The following is an 18,086-nucleotide window of genomic DNA, read 5'->3' on the forward strand; positions in this document are numbered from 1 at the left end:
AGGATTAAAAGGAAAGCTGCAATGGGCAGCAAGGATGCCGAGCCAAATCGGACAATAATACAGAATTCATAAAAGGGTGACACTATTACATAAACTTACATAAATAGTTAATAGCAATACGTTAAAATACAAACATATATGTCCCCACCAACATTTGCAAGTGCTGAGCAGGGTGAGGGGACAGCAGAAGCTAAGGACTTAAATGCACAGAAATGGCAGTGAAATAAAGTACATATATACATATGCACCCATCAACTAATTCTGAGCAGAGTAGGAAGGTAACAAACAATCACAAACCACAACATAACATACCCATTGAATGTACTGATGCTGAGACTGGCGTCCACCCTAATGCGCCTTTCGGCTATTGAGTATTCTTCTGCAATTTTAAGATTTTTGTATGCAATAAAGTTGTCATTTTGTATATTGTAGCTTTTGTGTTCTAATAATTTTTGTAGGTTATATATTGCATTGCCGAGCACGGCTGTTACTACTATTCTTGTCAGGGGTTTTTACAGTTAGTTTTTTCAGCTGCATATTTTCCCCATATAGGACAGGGGGTTGCCTTTTTAGTATCTGAATTAGCTTAGTGTCTGTGGGTGGGGTATAATCCTGTAGGAGGAGCCACAATTTTAAATTCTTAGCGTCAAGCCTCTTCGTGGCACCAGCATATACCCACAGTCTGTGTCCCCCAATGAACTAGTACTCACTGTAAAACCCTTTTTTCGTCTAAGTCCTGTTTATGTGCACAGCCCTGCACTATAGTCGTTTTTCTATATAATTAGGGGTACACTTTTTTATAATATCTAAATATAGAAATAATGTCTGGAATTTCTCTAGTATGGCGCTAATATTTTTCCTTTCTCTTCTCTAGCAAGTTTTAGATCGAGTGAGTAGAATGACACAAGGAGACCTGGTAATGTCTATGGACCAACTGTTGACAAAACCCCGTCTTGGGACATGTAACAAGTTCTATATACAAGTGTTTTCACTGTCTAACAGTAAGTCCATGTTGTGAATTTGCATGTTGGAAACGTGTATTGGTGTAATTCTACAGTGCTGGCTCCGGTACTAGAGATGGAAGCCTAGGAGACAGAGCAGGATACTCTAATCGCTCATATATTGCTTTGGAGTACTTTGTGATACATTGACAGGCAATAATGCATAGGAATACTATCTATTCGGCTATGCTTATGGCACATCTAGGACGTTTGCATGGCCCTACACCCAGGGGCTTTACATGACCCCATTGGCATCCAGTGATCGAAGCAGGGAATGCGCCTATGGGCTGACAGATGGTGCACCCTCCCTCTGTCAAGCTCCTTAGATGGCGCTGTCGCTATTGACTGCGGTTTCTTAAGTGGTTAAATGGCTAGGATCAGAGGTTTTCTATTACAGCGGGAGCCTTGCTTTTAACCGGGCTCATGCTGATGATCGTATGAGCACTACTGCTGTATTCCTTCGATTTAACTGATGTAAATGTACATCATACAGAGTCTATGCAAGGCAACCCAAAGGCTTTATCTGGGGCCTGAGCTGCAATACCATAAATTAACCCATGTACAAGAGTTGTGCTGTTTCTGGAATAAAGCAGACCATGTTTTATCTAGAGCATTCTAAAATTAGTTTTCTTTGGAATAAATTTAGTGGGATTCTTGGTACAGATGTGCCAGTACTGTTCCGCCAAGGTCTGATCAATTTAGTCACAGCCATTTAAGCGGTCACTGGAGTGCATTCGGCCAATCGGTGCTCTGCGTTGACGCTGGCTTCTATGGGCTGCCCCACGTGATATTCTCAGTATCCCACGGTTCTTCAGCTGGTGTAGGCTACTCAAGGAGCCTTCCTCTCCCACTCTCAGTACAGTACGTCTTGTGAGGAGTATGCTCTACTCTGTCAGAAGACATCTTTCAGCTCTGGTCTGGCAATTGGGAGATACTCAGCACCTTGGGTATGGTAGACAAGCTAAATTGGCTAATTTTCAAGTAATTTCCTGGTGTTGCTTACCTTCTGATGGGTGGGTTTCCCTCAGCGGTCACTTCCCTTTGACACTACTTAGTTGTCTGTCCTCTTTCTTTTTTTTTTTTTTCTTTTTTTTTTGTGACATGTCTGATCTTAGACAGATCCTAGCAGGCAGCCGGGCCAAAGGTGCCTGGTAATGTACTATGCCTGCGGCGACTGAAAGAAATATTTCACCTTCTTCTAGCCTACCCATTCTTCACACAGTGCCAGCAATCCAGACCCACCGAAATTGTTGTTCCCCCTAAGGATATGGCACCACCTGAATGGGTAAAGTCTTTTCCCATGCCCTAGGGGACACTGCCAGACTTTCCCACACTATGGTTGAGTCTTAGCCATTACTTCGGACAGCAAGCACTTCTTTTATTAATGCCACCCCGGTCTCTCTGCTGGACACCACGCAGTTTGCTACTTGTGGTAGGCCACATGAAAGACTCAGGAGCTAGTCCTCCTCAGGCTCTTCCCAAGAGTCCCCAGTTAGGGCCAGTACTGGCGAGGCTGCTTTCCGACAGGATCAGTCCTTTTCCTCTGGGGATCTACTGACTAATTCAGAATCTGAGCAGGACTCACAGTTGACAGCTGCCATGAAGGCTTTAATACATGTGGTCAGAGGCACCTTATATATTAAGGGTAACTTCCCTACCCCCACTTAGGTAGAAGCACTCTCACGCCGTCAGCGACACCAGAGACTATTTTTCCCAAATCATAGCGAGTTTGTGGAAGGCCTATTTAAGGAATGGAAACAACCTGAAAGGATTGATTTTTTTTCAAAAAATATGTATACACATTTTTTATTTCAAGGAGGATTTAGTTTCCAAATGGGCTGTTTAGTCTTTAGTGGATCCATCTATTTTGTGGTTGTCTAAAGCACCACTGTTCCGTCAGATGCAGCATCACTTAGTAATTCGCTTGACTAAAAGTTGGACTCGCATGCCAAGTCGTCTTCTTTTTGGAGCAGCAGGTTCTGTCCTGCTCCCAGCATTTGTTAATCTCGTTTCTCAGGATGTCCATGCTTTGGAAAACGTCTGGATGAAATAATTTCTGAGTCTTCTCTCTGTTCTGAAAGGCTTCGTTTTTTTCTGACTTTTCCTTCTTCAGTTAAGCCTACGTCCGTTTGGCGACAGTCCCAAGCCCCAAAAGCCCTCCTCTTAAAAGACCACTTACCCTGAAAGTGTCTCCTTACTAAAGTCTGGCACGGTAGGAAGAAGTTGGCACCACTCGTTGTTTCCACAATAAGGAGCAGAAACAAAAATGCAAAAAAGGAAAGGAGTTTTCAGCCAAAAAACCTTGGTTGTGCTCAGCAAGGAGAGAAAACAGTCTGAGTATATCATGCAGTGAGATGAATGAAAATGTGGCACTCATCCGTTTTGGCTCTTATACTTTATTTTGTTGTGACCTCTAGCTAGAATAAAAGCATTCAAGGGAGGACATAGCAGATTGCATGATCTTCCCTACTAGAGTCTGCTGTCCAAGAGAGGGAATGACTTCTTTCCGGAGACACGGCTTGCTCATGTGGACGGCGCCTGGGTCCAAGAGGTGATACCCACATAGTACAAAATAGAATTCACAACCGACACTTTTTTTTTTTTTTTTTTTGTCTACTTCTGTTTTTTCATTCCCTTTTCCTCCAGGTAGTGATCGTCCCAGTTCCTCAGTTGGAATGGTTTCAAGGATTCTTCTGAAATCTCTACAGTCCCCAAAAGGGGCAGAACAGTCAGATCCATCCTGGATCTAAAGAGGCTGAACTGTTTTGTTCGCATTTGGAGGTAATGCATAGAATCCCTGCGTCAGTGGTCCTAGCGACTCTTATGGCGCTCCTCCACACCAGGGGAGTCACTGACATGCCTTACTTGGACAACCTCTTGGTAAAGACCCCCTCCATAGAGGACAACTTTTCCAGCATCATTCTAGAGAAGTTGAATAGATTTGGGTGGATCGCCATAAGAGAGATCATTGCATGGCGTTTTTGGAAGGATTTTCAACACCAGGACAGCCAATGTTCACCTCCCGTGAAGAAGATCAGGTTCATCCAAGTCGGGATGGCTCTCCTTTGCCGGGTAGCACCCTTTTCCATTTGATTCTGCATCCGGGCGCTGGGCAAGATGCTTTCGACCTTCAAGGCCGTTCCATGCCTGCAATTCCACACAAGGACCCTCCAGGGGGCAATCCTCTTCCACTGGACAAGACCCAGGACACACACTGGGCAAGATGAATCTCCTGCTCTTCCAAGTTCATCAGGAGTTTCTTTGGTGGAAGACCACTCCGGCCTTGCTTCTCTTTCAGTGGCTCATCAGCTCGGCAAATGCAAGCCTATCCAGCTGGGGAGCGGTTTTCGGCCTCCACACAGTTCAGGGCACTTGGTCGCCGAAGGAGACAACCTTACAAATAAACATTCTGGAATTGAGAGCCATCTTCCTGGCACTCTACCATTGGACTCTACTTCTCCAGGGTTGTCCAGTCAGGGTCCAGACCAACAACTCCACAGCGATCTTCTATCTGAACCATCAAGGCAGCACAGGAGCCGGACCAACTTGTGGGAGTTCTCTTGGGTCATCTACTAGGCGGAGAATCACGAGTCCGTTCTGTCTGTCTGGTCCATGTGCCGGGAGTAGACATTTGGGCCGCAGACTTCCTCATTTGGTAAGGGGTTGATCAGGGGTTTGGTCCCTTCACCCAGAAATCTTCTTTAAGATTTGCAAGAGGTGGGACACCCCAGATGTGGATCTCTTCTCAACCAGTAGGTTCCAGCCTATGTTGCCAGAGCATAGACACCAATGCCATCCCAATCGAGGCCCTGATCACTTCTTGGAAGGGGCTCTCTCTTCAGTACCTTTTCCCTCCCCTACTGCCCAGAGTTTAAAGGGTCAAAAAGGAGGGCGCCCCTGCCCTTGGGGACGCCACCTTGGCGTCTTCTCCTCAGACACAACTTATACCAAGGTCCGCTGTTCCAACCCACTTTAACTCAGATTAGTTTATCTGTGTGGCGGTGGAAGCAGAGTCTGAGTCGTCTCTGAATCAGTCATGTTAAAGGCCAGGAAGCCTCAATCAGCCAAGGTATACGACTGTATTGGGTTGGCGTATTTTTATCGGTGTCAATAGGGTCCTAGGGTATGTTATACACTCGGTATCCTGTCCTTCTTGCAATTGGTTATTCCTATCTCAATGATCCTAGTTTAAGTTGTTGCATATGGAAATATTGGCATATTTGTTAACACCTTCTTTTGCAAGTTTTTTGGCATTCAGAAGGTCACCCATCCATCCCACCCATGTTCTTTAGCCAATTTTGTGAGCGGTTTCCAACGGTTACGGTCACTGCTGCGGTCCTGCGCATTTTCTACTTTGTATTATCCTATTAGGATGTCCGGTTTCTTGGGAGTGTGCAAAGAGCATGCACACTAGTTCCCAGCCCGGCCAACTCTCTACTGCCCTGATGCAGGTGAATAGGATAGCTTCCGCGCCAGCGCAGTTGCTCTGAAGCTGTCCTATAGAGATAGCTTTGTGTAGTTTGTATCAAGCATGTTGCGTGTGAGACTGCTTCTGCAGCATGTGTTTCATAACGTACCGTCCACAAATCTTCCTAAGCAGGGGATCGAGCAGCAGGAAAATTTTGGTAAGATAATTTATTGGAGGAGTTCAATAGGTTTATTTTTGATTATACATGTGTTCAGGCCAAAAAATTGTAAGGTATTGGTGGCATCCAAGCGACCATTGCCGTTGGACCCGATCTGTGACTTTGGAAACAGATCAGTCCCAGAATAAAGTTCCACCCCTTGTGGTCACTGCCCATTCTACCAGGGCTGTTGGTTCCTCCTGGGCGGTACAGCAGTACCTAGGTTTGAAAGGCTACTACCTGGGTTTCGGTGCACACCTTCACAAAATTCTACCAGATCCAAACTTTGGCCTCCTCTGATGCCCCTCCTGAGGCAAGGTGCTGCAGGCAGCTGTGCTTTAAGAGGGTTGCATATCTGTTTCCTTTCTTTTCTTTCCCACTCTCTGGGACTGCTTTAAGATGTCCCATGGTGCTGTGTGCCCCAATGATATTAACGAGAAAATAGAGTTTTTGTACTTGCCATAAAATATTTTTCTCGTTGAATTCATTCCCTCTTTTTGTTTTCTATGCCCGGAACCTTTTGGTTCTGGTTGTTTTTTCTCTTCAGGACCGTAGACATGTTGTTGTTTTTGTCTTATCCTACTGCTTCTGTACAAACTGAGTATGCCAGTGTCTGTAGGAGGGGGTATGTCTTGTCCGGACAGATCCAAGACTTTTCCTATCTAGTGTCAGTCTCCTAGTGAAATGAGTACAAAAATCCAATTTTCCCACACATTAAAGGGGTTGTCCGGTTTCAAAAAATGGATTAGTTTTTTTTTTGGCGTAATTTAAAATTATAAAATTTTCCAACATCTGTGCTGGTTATTATTTAGTAGGAACATTGAGTGTTTGCTTAAAGTGGATACAATTCTGTCCATGGTGATATGATGGACACACAGGTGCATGGCTTGCAGTATGTGTATCAGAGCTCAGTCTTCTATCGATTCCAGCACCTGTGTGTCCACCACATGACCATGGACAGAATTGTATCCACTGGAATAAAACAATGAATGTCCCTACTGAATAATAACAAGCCAAGATCTTGAAACCGTGCGGAATTAATACAGAAAGTATTTAGGAAAATTGTAACTTTTCATTATTCAAAAAAGAACGTTAATATGCTGAAACCCGACAATCCCTGTAACTTAGATTAAGTTGGATTTAAAGGTCACTTAAAATCAAATTTTATATTGTAATACGTTTTATTCATGGTTTATAACTGAAAATAATGGTGCAACTGACAGGCTGCTGTTTATATGTGCATACTCATAGTCACTGCGGAGAGGGGCGGTTGGAGCACTCCCCATAGGAACCCATTAGACTCATAACGGAGTCCGCTGTATTCTTTCATCGTTTCTGTTACTCAAGCCCACAACATTTTTTCCTCTGTTTGGGATAATAAGAGTACGGACAAGTAGCTGTAATGACATAGGACACCATATTCAGCTGAGAGATCCGCTTTTAATTGTTACTAATAAATTATATAGTGATTGCTTTATATGGTAATATATTTTTGTATTGTTTTTGTCCACACAGATGACTCTAAAACACTGATGTTCTTTGAAGGATGTCCACAGCACCTGGGTTGCACCATTAAGCTAAGTGGAGTATCCGAGTACGAGCTGGCACGTGTCAAAGACATAATAATCTTTATGGTCTATGCAGCATATCATTCCCAGTTGGAAATTTCCTTTCTTATGGATGAGTTTGCTATGCCACCTACACTACCTAAAAGCAGCTCTTTTCGATCACTTATTGAAGGTCATGAAGGAAATGGCAGTCAGAAAGATCTCTTTAATGGCGAGGAATCCAGCATTATAATCTGGGAATCGGACCGCTCTTCAGATCGCTTGCATGTCATTTCTGAGTCCCAGTCTTCTGAGGACATAGAGTTCATAGAGCAACGGTCATTCTTTGAGGAGACAGGAGAGTTGGACAGCAAATGTTCTGAAACCTCATCTTCGGCACAACAGGACCTTCCCATATTGTTATCAAGTTCATCGATTTTGTCTTCAGTCTCAATTGAACCTGAGCTTTTAACGCAAATGTGTCTCATACCTGGTATTTCCAAAGATGATGAAATGTCACAGAAATATGAAGAGGTAGAAGAACCCAAAAATGAGCTTCGACTCTTCCGTGATCCACTGCAAGATGATACTGGGCTGTATATAACGGAAGAAGTCACATCCACAGATGATAGGCTTAAAATGCACTCCATAGCTTTTAAACAGGAGCTTAAAGATGTCATTTTGTGTATTTCTCCGATCATTTCTTTCAAGGAGCCTTACTTATTGACAGAAAGGGGGATAAGGTGTCCCACAAGGGACTATTTTCCAGAGCAAGTGTACATGTCGCCATTACTTAACAAAGAGATGAAAGAAATGGAGACTCGGAGGAAAAAACAGCTGTTACGTGAACTATCTAATTTGCAAGGATTCAATGGAAGTGATTCGGGAAAAACTATTGAGGTTTTTCCATCTCACGAGCTGCTGAGCACCAAAATTGCAGAGCACTTGGGAGACAGCCAGAATCTGGCTAGAATTCTAGCAGACTATCGGGCTAGAGGAGGCAGAATAAGGCAGAAGGATGCTGATCCATTTGTACAAACCAAGGAGACACCGAATGGTCTCCTGAATAAACCTGAAACGAAGCAGGATTCAGAGGAAGACAAAGAAGTGAATCAAAATGAGATGTCCTGGAACTCCAAGGTACGTTTTTTGCAGGAACATTGACCTATAATTGATTACATGACTTCAAACTTTTATTTATAGAGGAACTCTGTCACACAATGAGGTTAAACTGCGCATTCTAATCCACGATTTAACGTCACTGTGTGAATGTACCCTAAGTGTGCTTTCACATGTCCTGTTTTGATGCAGTTTATTATATATTTTTTTTTAAAATTCTTTAACGTTTTCCAATGAAACGGAATCAAGGCATCATGTCGGGAGGGGGCAAGAAGGAGCGCCCCGCAGAATAGCAGGATCAGTTTAATAAACAAACTTATAGCAATTTGTGAGCTCACAGGCTCATCACAGCGATTTTTCTTTTTTTGTAGTGAGATAATTATTTGTAGCCTAATGCAATCCCGTGGACAGAGATTCATTATGGAAAAAAAGTCTAGGTCTAGCCCCAGTCTAAAACTGCACCAAAAAAACCTGCATCAAACAGGCAAATGTGTTCGCACCCTTAGGCCAGGGCTTCAGCTAGACTTTTTGTAGTACTACATAATTGATTTTAACTATTGAGTGACCGCTGCAGGCCAAGATTGCATGCAGGTCAATGTATTCATTCGGACTTCAGCTGTAGCTGAATAGTTAATATCAATTCTGTAGCACTACAAAAAGTCCAGGTGTAGCCCTGGCCTTAAACCCTGTCCTTCTTTTGTTGATTTGATTTGATATCAATTAAGGGCCAGTTGGAAATATTCATGATCTGCGGTTTCCAGGCTCTTGGTGAAGACACATGGAACTGATTCCCCCCCGATTTAAGTGGTTTTTTTAAGAATCATTGGGCCTGTTCATCAGCGTTGGGCTTTGGTTCGACCTTTCCGTCAGAGGAACCGATGAACGTAAAGCCAAACGGAAAACATAGCTTCCATTTCATTACCATTGATTGCAATGGTAATGCTTCCGTTCCATAAGGTTTCAGTTTTTTTCCGCTGAGAAAAATTGTACGGTCGACTACGCTATACACAGATATATATTTCTATCTATCTATCTGAGCTTTTCCCTAGAAGCATTGAAAAATTCGATCCATGAAGCACCAGCATTACACAAATAATTTGGCGCATTTCATTTTAGTGTAATTTAAAAAGTGTACAGTAAAGGGGCATGACTTGGGGGAGAAGAGGGGTGGCTTAAAATGCATCAAACAAAAACGAAGCCAACCAAGAGTTTGTATAAGGAAGAGAAAAGTGTCTATCAAGATACACAAGATACACTATGGCGCTTCAAACTGCCTTGTCTTAGTTTATGTCGTCTAAATCTTAGCTTCGTAAATCGTCCCCAATATTTCCTCCTTTTGCAAAATGTTTTTATAATATTCTAAAATTATTTGTGCTAAAATATAGTAAAATGCATTTAGATGCTTAATCGTCCTTCGTGCTTAGATTTATTAATTTTTTTTCAATGCATGCTTTAGAAAAATCTGATTCTGATATTTCATTATTTGTTCCCAGATTGATTGCCTCGGCATATTGAACCACCAAAGGCTGTGTGTTCTGTTCAGCAGCTCTAGTGCCCAGTCCAGCAATGCCCCTAGTGCCTGTGTTAGTCCCTGGTAAGGATCTGCATGTTTTGTTGGATGTCATTTTTGGGTTATACTATTGGCATGCACCTGATCTTTTGCTATCCCATGGTCCCTTTATTCCACATGTAGTTTGTTCAAGAAAATTGTGCAACTTTATAGAACAGAATATTGCAAGGTTTGTTGGTGTAAAAACAGTCACTCACTCCGACAGTGTTTTTGGTTAAAGGAGAATATAACTTGATTGTTTTAACCGACCTCATTTGGTGTTCCACCCAAAATATATAATCCATAATCTCGCGGATGATTGTGGTACAAACATAAGTAAAGCCACTGCACTTTTTAACTGTTCGAGAGCAGCAGTTGTTAGAGGTTGAGTCATAAAACAATTTCACTATGTACATAAATGAGGAAGGTGTTGATAGATTTTTAGGAAGACACTAAAAACAGAATGTGCTCCCCTAAAATACAAGCACGAAAATGAAATGATCGATTACTTATTACTCTCTCTCTTTTATATGCAGGATTGTGACAATGGAGTTTTATGGTAAGAATGATCTTACCTTGGGTGTGTTTCTGGAACGATACTGCTTCAGGTGAGGTGATGTTTTATATGAAATTACCAATTACCTGTGTCACATCGTTTCGTGTTGGAGAAACTCTTCCTGTATTTAGTTATGTCAAATTTAGTAGTTTTTTTTAGCTATACACATTAAAAAATTTGTCTATCTTTTCTGATGTTCTATGTATTGGTGCAGCCGGACGTTGCCTATGTTTAAATGGGTTGGGTTTTAAAATTTGGAAAGAGAGCTGGACATGATTGGTTATTAGTGATTTGGGTGTGATGGCTGTTCAGCCGGTCTTGTGTACTGACAAGATTGTGTGCGAAAATGGATGCAGATGTATGCCCACATCTGGTATTTTTTTATGCCCTGGTACATATAGTGGGGGTGGGGCAAGGAGAGTTATTTAATACAGATGACAAAACACCCTGGAGGAGGACCGGGTATTATTTGTGTAAAATGGAACATTTGACCTACTTTTTTCTAATAGTATCAGGATTTAATATTTTTTCAGGGTTGTGGATTTTGCCTCTTGTCATTACCAATGGAGGTACAGGACTCGCCTTAAAGTATTTTGTCTTTGCATTAGCATCTCCTGAGGTGACCTTTCCTCTTCCCTTGGTATACCTAATGACCTTTTCCTCACTTTACTGTTTTTTCCTCTTTCTAATGATTCAATGGTTATACTCCCATCTCTTCCACCAGAATTGGGGTTGATTTAGCAAAGGGTCCTTTATTCTGTAGAAGCATCAATGTGCAACTGTAGATACTTCACTTGACAGATCAACTCCTTTCCTTTATGTGCAAAATTCTCAGTGTAATTGTTTCCTTGTTTAAACCTGTATTAAATTATTCAAGTATGAAAATAGGAGAACCATTTCTTGCCCCTTTTTGGAATAGTTGCATGAATTAATTTTTTTTTTCTCGTTCTTAGCTGTAAATGGTCGCATAGGACACAAAGCATTTTTAATTGATCGTTGTATGTGTGCTCCTCCGCAGATCTTCATATCAGTGTCCCAGTGTATTCTGTGACACGCCAATGGTGCACCACATAAGACGTTTTGTTCATGGACATGGCTGTGTTCAGATTATACTAAAAGAGCTGGACTCTCCTGTTCCTGGTTACCAGCACACCATCCTCACATATTCCTGGTGTAGGATCTGCCAACAGGTATCTACGACCAGGTCTTAAATGTGGGTTTCAGTGGGTTGCAATTCTAATTTAGGACTGTTTTTAAGATATAGATCGTAGCGAACTGAAGACTCAATGACCTCAACCACCATCAACATCTCAATAAGGCACCCTTCACACTACGTTTTATAGCCCACATTTGATGTATATGCCAGGGAAATCTCCCAGAGTGTACAGTATAGTACCATTGACGTAGCTTCCCCGGCGGAGTCCTGGCTGCTTTGAAGGCTTTGCCGTCACGGAGGATTGTCATGCTTTGAGGGTCTTGTCATAGCAGGGGATAGCTGGGCTGCCTATTTTTTTTGTAGTATAGTTGTGGCGAGCGCTTTCCCAGGCAGTGCAGTTCTGTCAGCTTGAGCGGGGGACCTCACTGATTGGAATGGGAGGGTGGGTGCGAAGGTCACATTTATGGGGACAGGGGAAAACGAGAGGGGAGTCACCTCTAGCCAAGGATCCCAGAGGAATAATGAGCGTGTGGGCAGAGTGGCCATCCAGACTTCCCCTGCTGTCTGTCATGGGGAGCGAATAACGGTCCATAAATGGGCAGTTAGGTCACTGGAGCTTTCCATAGCTACCATGTTAACAACTGAATTCTTATGGATAGAATAGCGTATTTCAATAATCTTGCAAAAGAAATCCGCAGCACAACCAAAGAAATTCTCCAGAGGGGAACAAGGTAGATGATCCCAGTAAGGGATGGTGCGCGCAGCACAAATGTCCCAGGTCCAACGGAACAACTTGCATACAGTAAATTGAAGAAAGACTGCAGCACACCGATGTCCAAAAGATGTTGGTCTTTATTCACCAAGCAGTAAAAAACTACAACGTTTCAACCCCTGTTGGGTCTTTGTCAAGCATAACAAAGATCCAACAGGGGTTGAAACGTTGTAGTTTTTTACTGCTTGGTGAATAAAGACCAACATCTTTTGGACATCGGTGTGCTGCAGTCTTTCTTCAATTTACTGTATTTCAATAATTTGTTATTTTCCACACTTTTTTTGACAAATTTTGATGGTATAGTTTGAGGTCCACCACCTAGACCAAATTATTTTTTTTTACAAATTCTCCGTAGTATTTGTGGAAGAAAAAAAGTAGATCCGGTGTATATATAAGATATAACTTTTCATATATTTTCGTTAAAAACATTTTAAGAACAAGACAACATATATATTTGGTAATTTTATATGCCACAAGCTCATGCATTTTTCATGTTCCTATTATGGTGTTCAACCAAAGACCGCAAAATGTCCACCTCTATGAGGCTTATGAATATATATTATTTTTCTTTATAAGAAAGTTCCACCGACCTATGTTTTGTGTGCCTTGCAAGAATGACAATAGGAATTGTATGGAAAATTGGGGGCCAATACCCCCCTACCCGCTTAGATGTCGGAAATCTTCTTGCCATTCAGTCAATGCAAAGGGTCAGGTGGCCGCGCTTCAAGAAGTAAATTAAAGTCCTCCCAACGCGTTTCCTCTGACATCAGACACAGGCGTTCACTCTGACACCTGGAGACCAGAGGTGATATCTGCCACTACAAGTGTCCTTTTATTGAAAATTATTTTCAAATGGACAGCTATAACTATTCTATCACCGCGCCCATGGAATCTGGGTAAAGCGGTGCTCTTTGACCTTTCTCCCCTGAGGAATCGTCTGGTCAAGAGGAAACGCGTTGAGAGGACTTTAATTTATTTCTTGAAGCGCGGCCACCTGACCCTTTGCATTGACTGAATGGCAAGAAGATTTCCGGCATCTAAGCGGGTAGGGGGGTATTGGCCCCAATTTTCCATACAATTCCTATTGTCATTCTTGCAAGGCGGACATAACATATGTCGGTGGAACAGGATTGGGCTGTCACACTAATCTTCACATGGGGGGAAGGGTTGTCTTTTCTTTTCCGCTTCTGAAATCGGACGTTGTGGCCAGTCATGCATTTCCCATGCAGCAGCTACTGCAGGAGAATCGTTGTACTATATGGCACCATTTCGAATGGATCGCTGTCCTTGTAATATTTAGGCCGGTTAGGGTGCTGCTGATACTTATTCACTCCCGAATATTGCTCATGGAGCGGGCTCACAAGTGGAAGAACTCTTCTTCTGGGCGGTCCATTTGCCCTAATAGGGCATAATGAAAGGGATTATCTTTAAGGCACATACCTCTGTTGTACCCATTTAGTGGTCCCACTTGACACGCATTTCTCTTCCTACAGGTAACCCCTGTTGTACCACTATCTAATGAATCCTGGTCTATGTCATTTGCAAAATATTTGGAGCTACGGTTTTATGGCAATCAGTATACTCGAAGAGCTAATGCTGAGCCCTGTGGGCACACCATTCACCACAACTACCACCAGTACTTCTCATACAACCAGATGGTAGCATCATTCAGGTAATAGGTCTACCTTTTCCTTCTGGACATTCCCACTGAATGTGTGAACTATGACTTTCTCATTACTGAAATTGAAGACTTTACAGAAGTATATTTTTGAAACCTTTCTTCCTGATTCTTTTTCCTGTCCAATTCTTGCCAGAGTAGAACTAAACGTTATTGGGCTACGAAGTGGAAAAAACGATATAGCATACAGATTTTATGTCACTACATATAGAGCTTCATAGACGTTCTATCGCTTCATATGCCTTTTACGTATATGTGGATATATAACTTATTTAACATATATTTCTATTGTTTAGTTATTCCTCCATTAGACTGCTCGAAGTGTGTGTCCCAATGCCCAAAATATACATCAAGCAGCACCATCCAGCAAAAGTGTCAATCCTACAAGATTTGAAAGATTTCTCTCAGAAGTAAGTGTGTGGTGTTGTTGTTGTTGTTGTTGTTGTTGTCCTTCTTCTTTTTCTTCTTCTTTTTCATCTTCTTTTTCATCTTCATGCAGTTTTTGGCTTTTTTTTTGTAGCCAAACACAGTAGTGGACACAAAACAGAAGCATCAGTCTTTTCTTTATAACTTTCCTTCCCTTTGGATCCACTTCTGGTTATGGCTCAGAAAACTGAGGCAAAAACTGTCACAAAAAAAAATGCATCAAAACTGTGTGTGTGATCCTGGCCTAAGGGTATGTGCACACACACTAATTACGTCCGTAATTGACGGACGTATTTCGGCCGCAAGTCCCGGACCGAACACAGTGCAGGGAGCCGGGCTCCTAGCATCATACTTATGTACGATGCTAGGAGTCCCTGCCTCGCTGCAGGACAACTGTCCCGTACTGAAAACATGATTACAGTACGGGACAGTTGTCCTGCAGCGAGGCAGGGACTCCTAGCATCGTACATAAGTATGATGCTAGGAGCCCGGCTCCCTGCACTGTGTTCGGTCCGGGACTTGCGGCCGAAATACGTCCGTCAATTACGGACGTAATTAGTGTGTGTGCACATACCCTAACAGTGAAACCGATGGCATCAGGTGGGACAGAAGAAAGCAGCGGTGGCCGGTAATTCCTCGAGGCAGAAGAGTCCGACCCTTTCGCCATCCAATACGTAAAGCACATAGAAGCTTTTCCCGGAGCGCATGGATAAATACAGACATGCGAGCACTTTCATTAGTTGTGTTCAATAGAAGAAATTACTCCACAATTCTCATAACTGCTTGTGGGAATATTAAATCAAGAGGGAGAAGCGTGAGGGCGTAAGACATGGATTGACTGCTCTAATGAATATAAACCGAGCAGCATAGTACTAGGATCACAAGGATAATGAGAACATTTAAACATGTTCAGGTTTTTTAAATTTTTGTGTGGAATTAGAAGGCGAAATGTGGGATTTCTTATTTACCTTGTAGCAAACTGTAGATTAACTAATGGTTCTGAGGATTTTTATTCATTATTGCAGTCTGATGTATAATCTGAATGTATTAAAAAAATATTAAAGGGGTTGTCTCTTCAGACTCCCAGCTAGCTCCCGAGACCCCCTCGTAGACCGCGTAGACCCTGTTCACATCAAGCTCCCGACATACAGGCTAATGTGGCCAAAGGGCTGTCAGACCGAGACAAAGAGTGTCATATTTGCCTACTTGCCTACACATTTGCGAGATCTACTGCTTGTTAGTGGCTCTCCCCTCTGGATCGTAGAGGGGGTTCTGAGAGGATGACCCCCCCCCCCCCTCTTTGACGTCCATATTCCTTCATATAGATAAGGGTTATTTAGATGAGACCACCCCTTTTAACGTAACATTGTTTTTACATTCGATTGCTCTGGAATAGAATGAGAAGAGCGGACATCATAGTAAAAATCGAATTGGGACTACTGGGGGGGGGGGGGTGGTATGTTATAATGCGTTATCGTTCTAGGACAGCCTGGTACTCGTCACCTCTCTCCCCTTTACCCATCATTTGAAGAAAGGACTGCATTACTCTCTAGCCCTTTCTCCCTCGCTTTCTATGTACCTGAGCTCCAGTGTTATAAATAATGAAATGTAATAAAATATAAAAATTTCAATAAGGTAACAAAAATATTAATGTAAAAAAAAAATGGGAACTACAAAATGTAGAATGGACACCTCTATCCGAATCCATACTGCACTAGTAGTACTTGAACACATGTTGCATGAGTGTCGGGTGCTTTTGCATTACTTGTTTATATCTCACACCGGTTTTTTTTTATCCCAAAACCGACAAGAATGATCTATGGTTACCAATTCTAGTCCGCCATATCTTTTCTTGCGCCTTTGCACACACAGAGCTGCGTTGTACCGCAAAAGGAGGGAGATACATATAAAACATCGCTATAACCGCATCGTGCAGCCGAGATGCACAAATGTTTGACATTGCGGAGTGCGGGAGATTTTGGGGATTCGTTTAGGAACCTTTTTTCTTTTTCTCATTTGCCCCATTTTTTTCTTTATGAAGACATTATAAAAACAGATCAGCTTGAATTTTGAACAATAAGAAAGTCCCATGTGTCCTGTTAAAAAGAGAAAATAAAATACTAAGAAATAAAAAAAAAAAAAGGTTTAGTACCAAAAGGTGAAATTTTGCTCTGAACATCAGGACCTAAAAACACTCCTAGTCATGAAAAGGTTACTTCATGTTGTGCCTCTTCCCCCTCATTCTTGCAGAGTGACTCAGGTGTATTCTGCGGTGGATGACCGCCTCACATCCCTAAAGACCGACACCTTTAATAAAACAAGAGAGGAAAAGATGGAAGATCTGTTTGCAAAGAAAGAGGTAATAAGTGAGAACATGGATTTCACAGCGCACTGGAAATAATCCCGTCTCCCTTATATTAAAGGTGTTGTACTGAAAGGTTCTGTGCAGTTCATTTGGGTATTTCTGTACTTTTTTATTTTTTGTTCGTTAAAATGATTTGCGCTTTTGTTCACTTTCCAGGATTCGCTGCAATATGAGGGATCATAAGGGCTCGTTCCCATCTGCGTTTCCGGTTCTCTTATTCTGCTCAGCCATAGGAGGAGAACAGCGAGAATACTGGAATCTCTGATTCCGTTGTGTGATGGAAATCAATGGCGCCCTACAGAACCCTTTGACTTTAATGGGTTCTCTCGGGTCTTCAGGCATATACGTCAAACGTAGGCCAAAACACATGATGTGAACATAGCCTAATTTTGCCAGGATGAGATGAGGCTGGCTATACATTTCTCCTGCAGCGGCCTCTATAGGGGAAATGTTGTATTAAATTCAACTATTTAAATGAATATCAGTTCATGTAACACATGGGTCCACCTGAGACTTTTTTGACAGCATCCGAGTGGCATCCGATAGTCTTCACGGACCCATTCACTTTAGCGGGTGAATCAGGTCCATGAAAAATGGTCCGAGTCTCCGATCCAAGGAAAGATAGGACATGTCCTATCTTTCCTCGGATCACTGACGGGACTCGGACGGCACACATGGTTGTGTGCATGAGGCGTAACGCATGTTCTGTGTAACCTTCAAGTAGGTTTTCATATTCTAATTTAATAAACTGTAAGCGACACCGTTTCTTTTCCTGGTAGATTGCATAACTTAAATGATGGTATACATCTTATGCATAATGCATGTGCACTTTATACATAATATATATGCTTATTATGCAGTATGCACATTCATTTAAAAGAACATGTCATCATAGGTTTTGCATGATCTTGTTAAGTTGCACATCCGAATTTATCCATATACTTTTTGAGTTAATTCTATTGTGTATGCATCTAAAATCTCCTTTCTTGTCATATTTGCAAAAAGAAAAGAAGCAAATTAAGGCTTCATTGAAAAGGTAAATCTATAGAAACAAATTAGCACATGGCTTTATTTGTCCTTCAAATTTTTGATCAGGCTCTTATGACACACACACCTAGGGGGTAATTTGTCAATCAAATTGCGTCCTTTTTGTGGTGAAAAGAAATGTCTAATTAGGAAGTATGCCAAATTTGCGCTAAAATTTCTAACCTTACTCGCCACTCACTCGTTTTCAAAAGTGACAACAAAAGTGGTAGGGGGGGGGGGGCGTGGCTGACTTCCGCCGCGAGCAG

The 18,086-nt window shown here is 42.2% G+C and overlaps 1 protein-coding gene across 1 annotated transcript in view; it reads left to right on the forward strand.

The window, feature by feature from the left end:
- PIKFYVE (phosphoinositide kinase, FYVE-type zinc finger containing) overlaps positions 1–18,086 on the forward strand; it is a 256,730-nt gene that overhangs the window by 121,407 nt on the left and 117,237 nt on the right. The window contains 8 exon segments of the mRNA XM_075829901.1: positions 875–1,001; positions 7,142–8,313; positions 9,786–9,886; positions 10,378–10,449; positions 11,416–11,587; positions 13,819–13,997; positions 14,300–14,413; positions 16,680–16,788. Of these exon segments, the coding sequence (XP_075686016.1) occupies positions 875–1,001; positions 7,142–8,313; positions 9,786–9,886; positions 10,378–10,449; positions 11,416–11,587; positions 13,819–13,997; positions 14,300–14,413; positions 16,680–16,788 (2,046 nt within the window).

Source organism: Rhinoderma darwinii, chromosome 6 (genome assembly GCF_050947455.1).
Source record: "Rhinoderma darwinii isolate aRhiDar2 chromosome 6, aRhiDar2.hap1, whole genome shotgun sequence".
Lineage (NCBI taxonomy): Eukaryota > Metazoa > Chordata > Amphibia > Anura > Rhinodermatidae > Rhinoderma > Rhinoderma darwinii.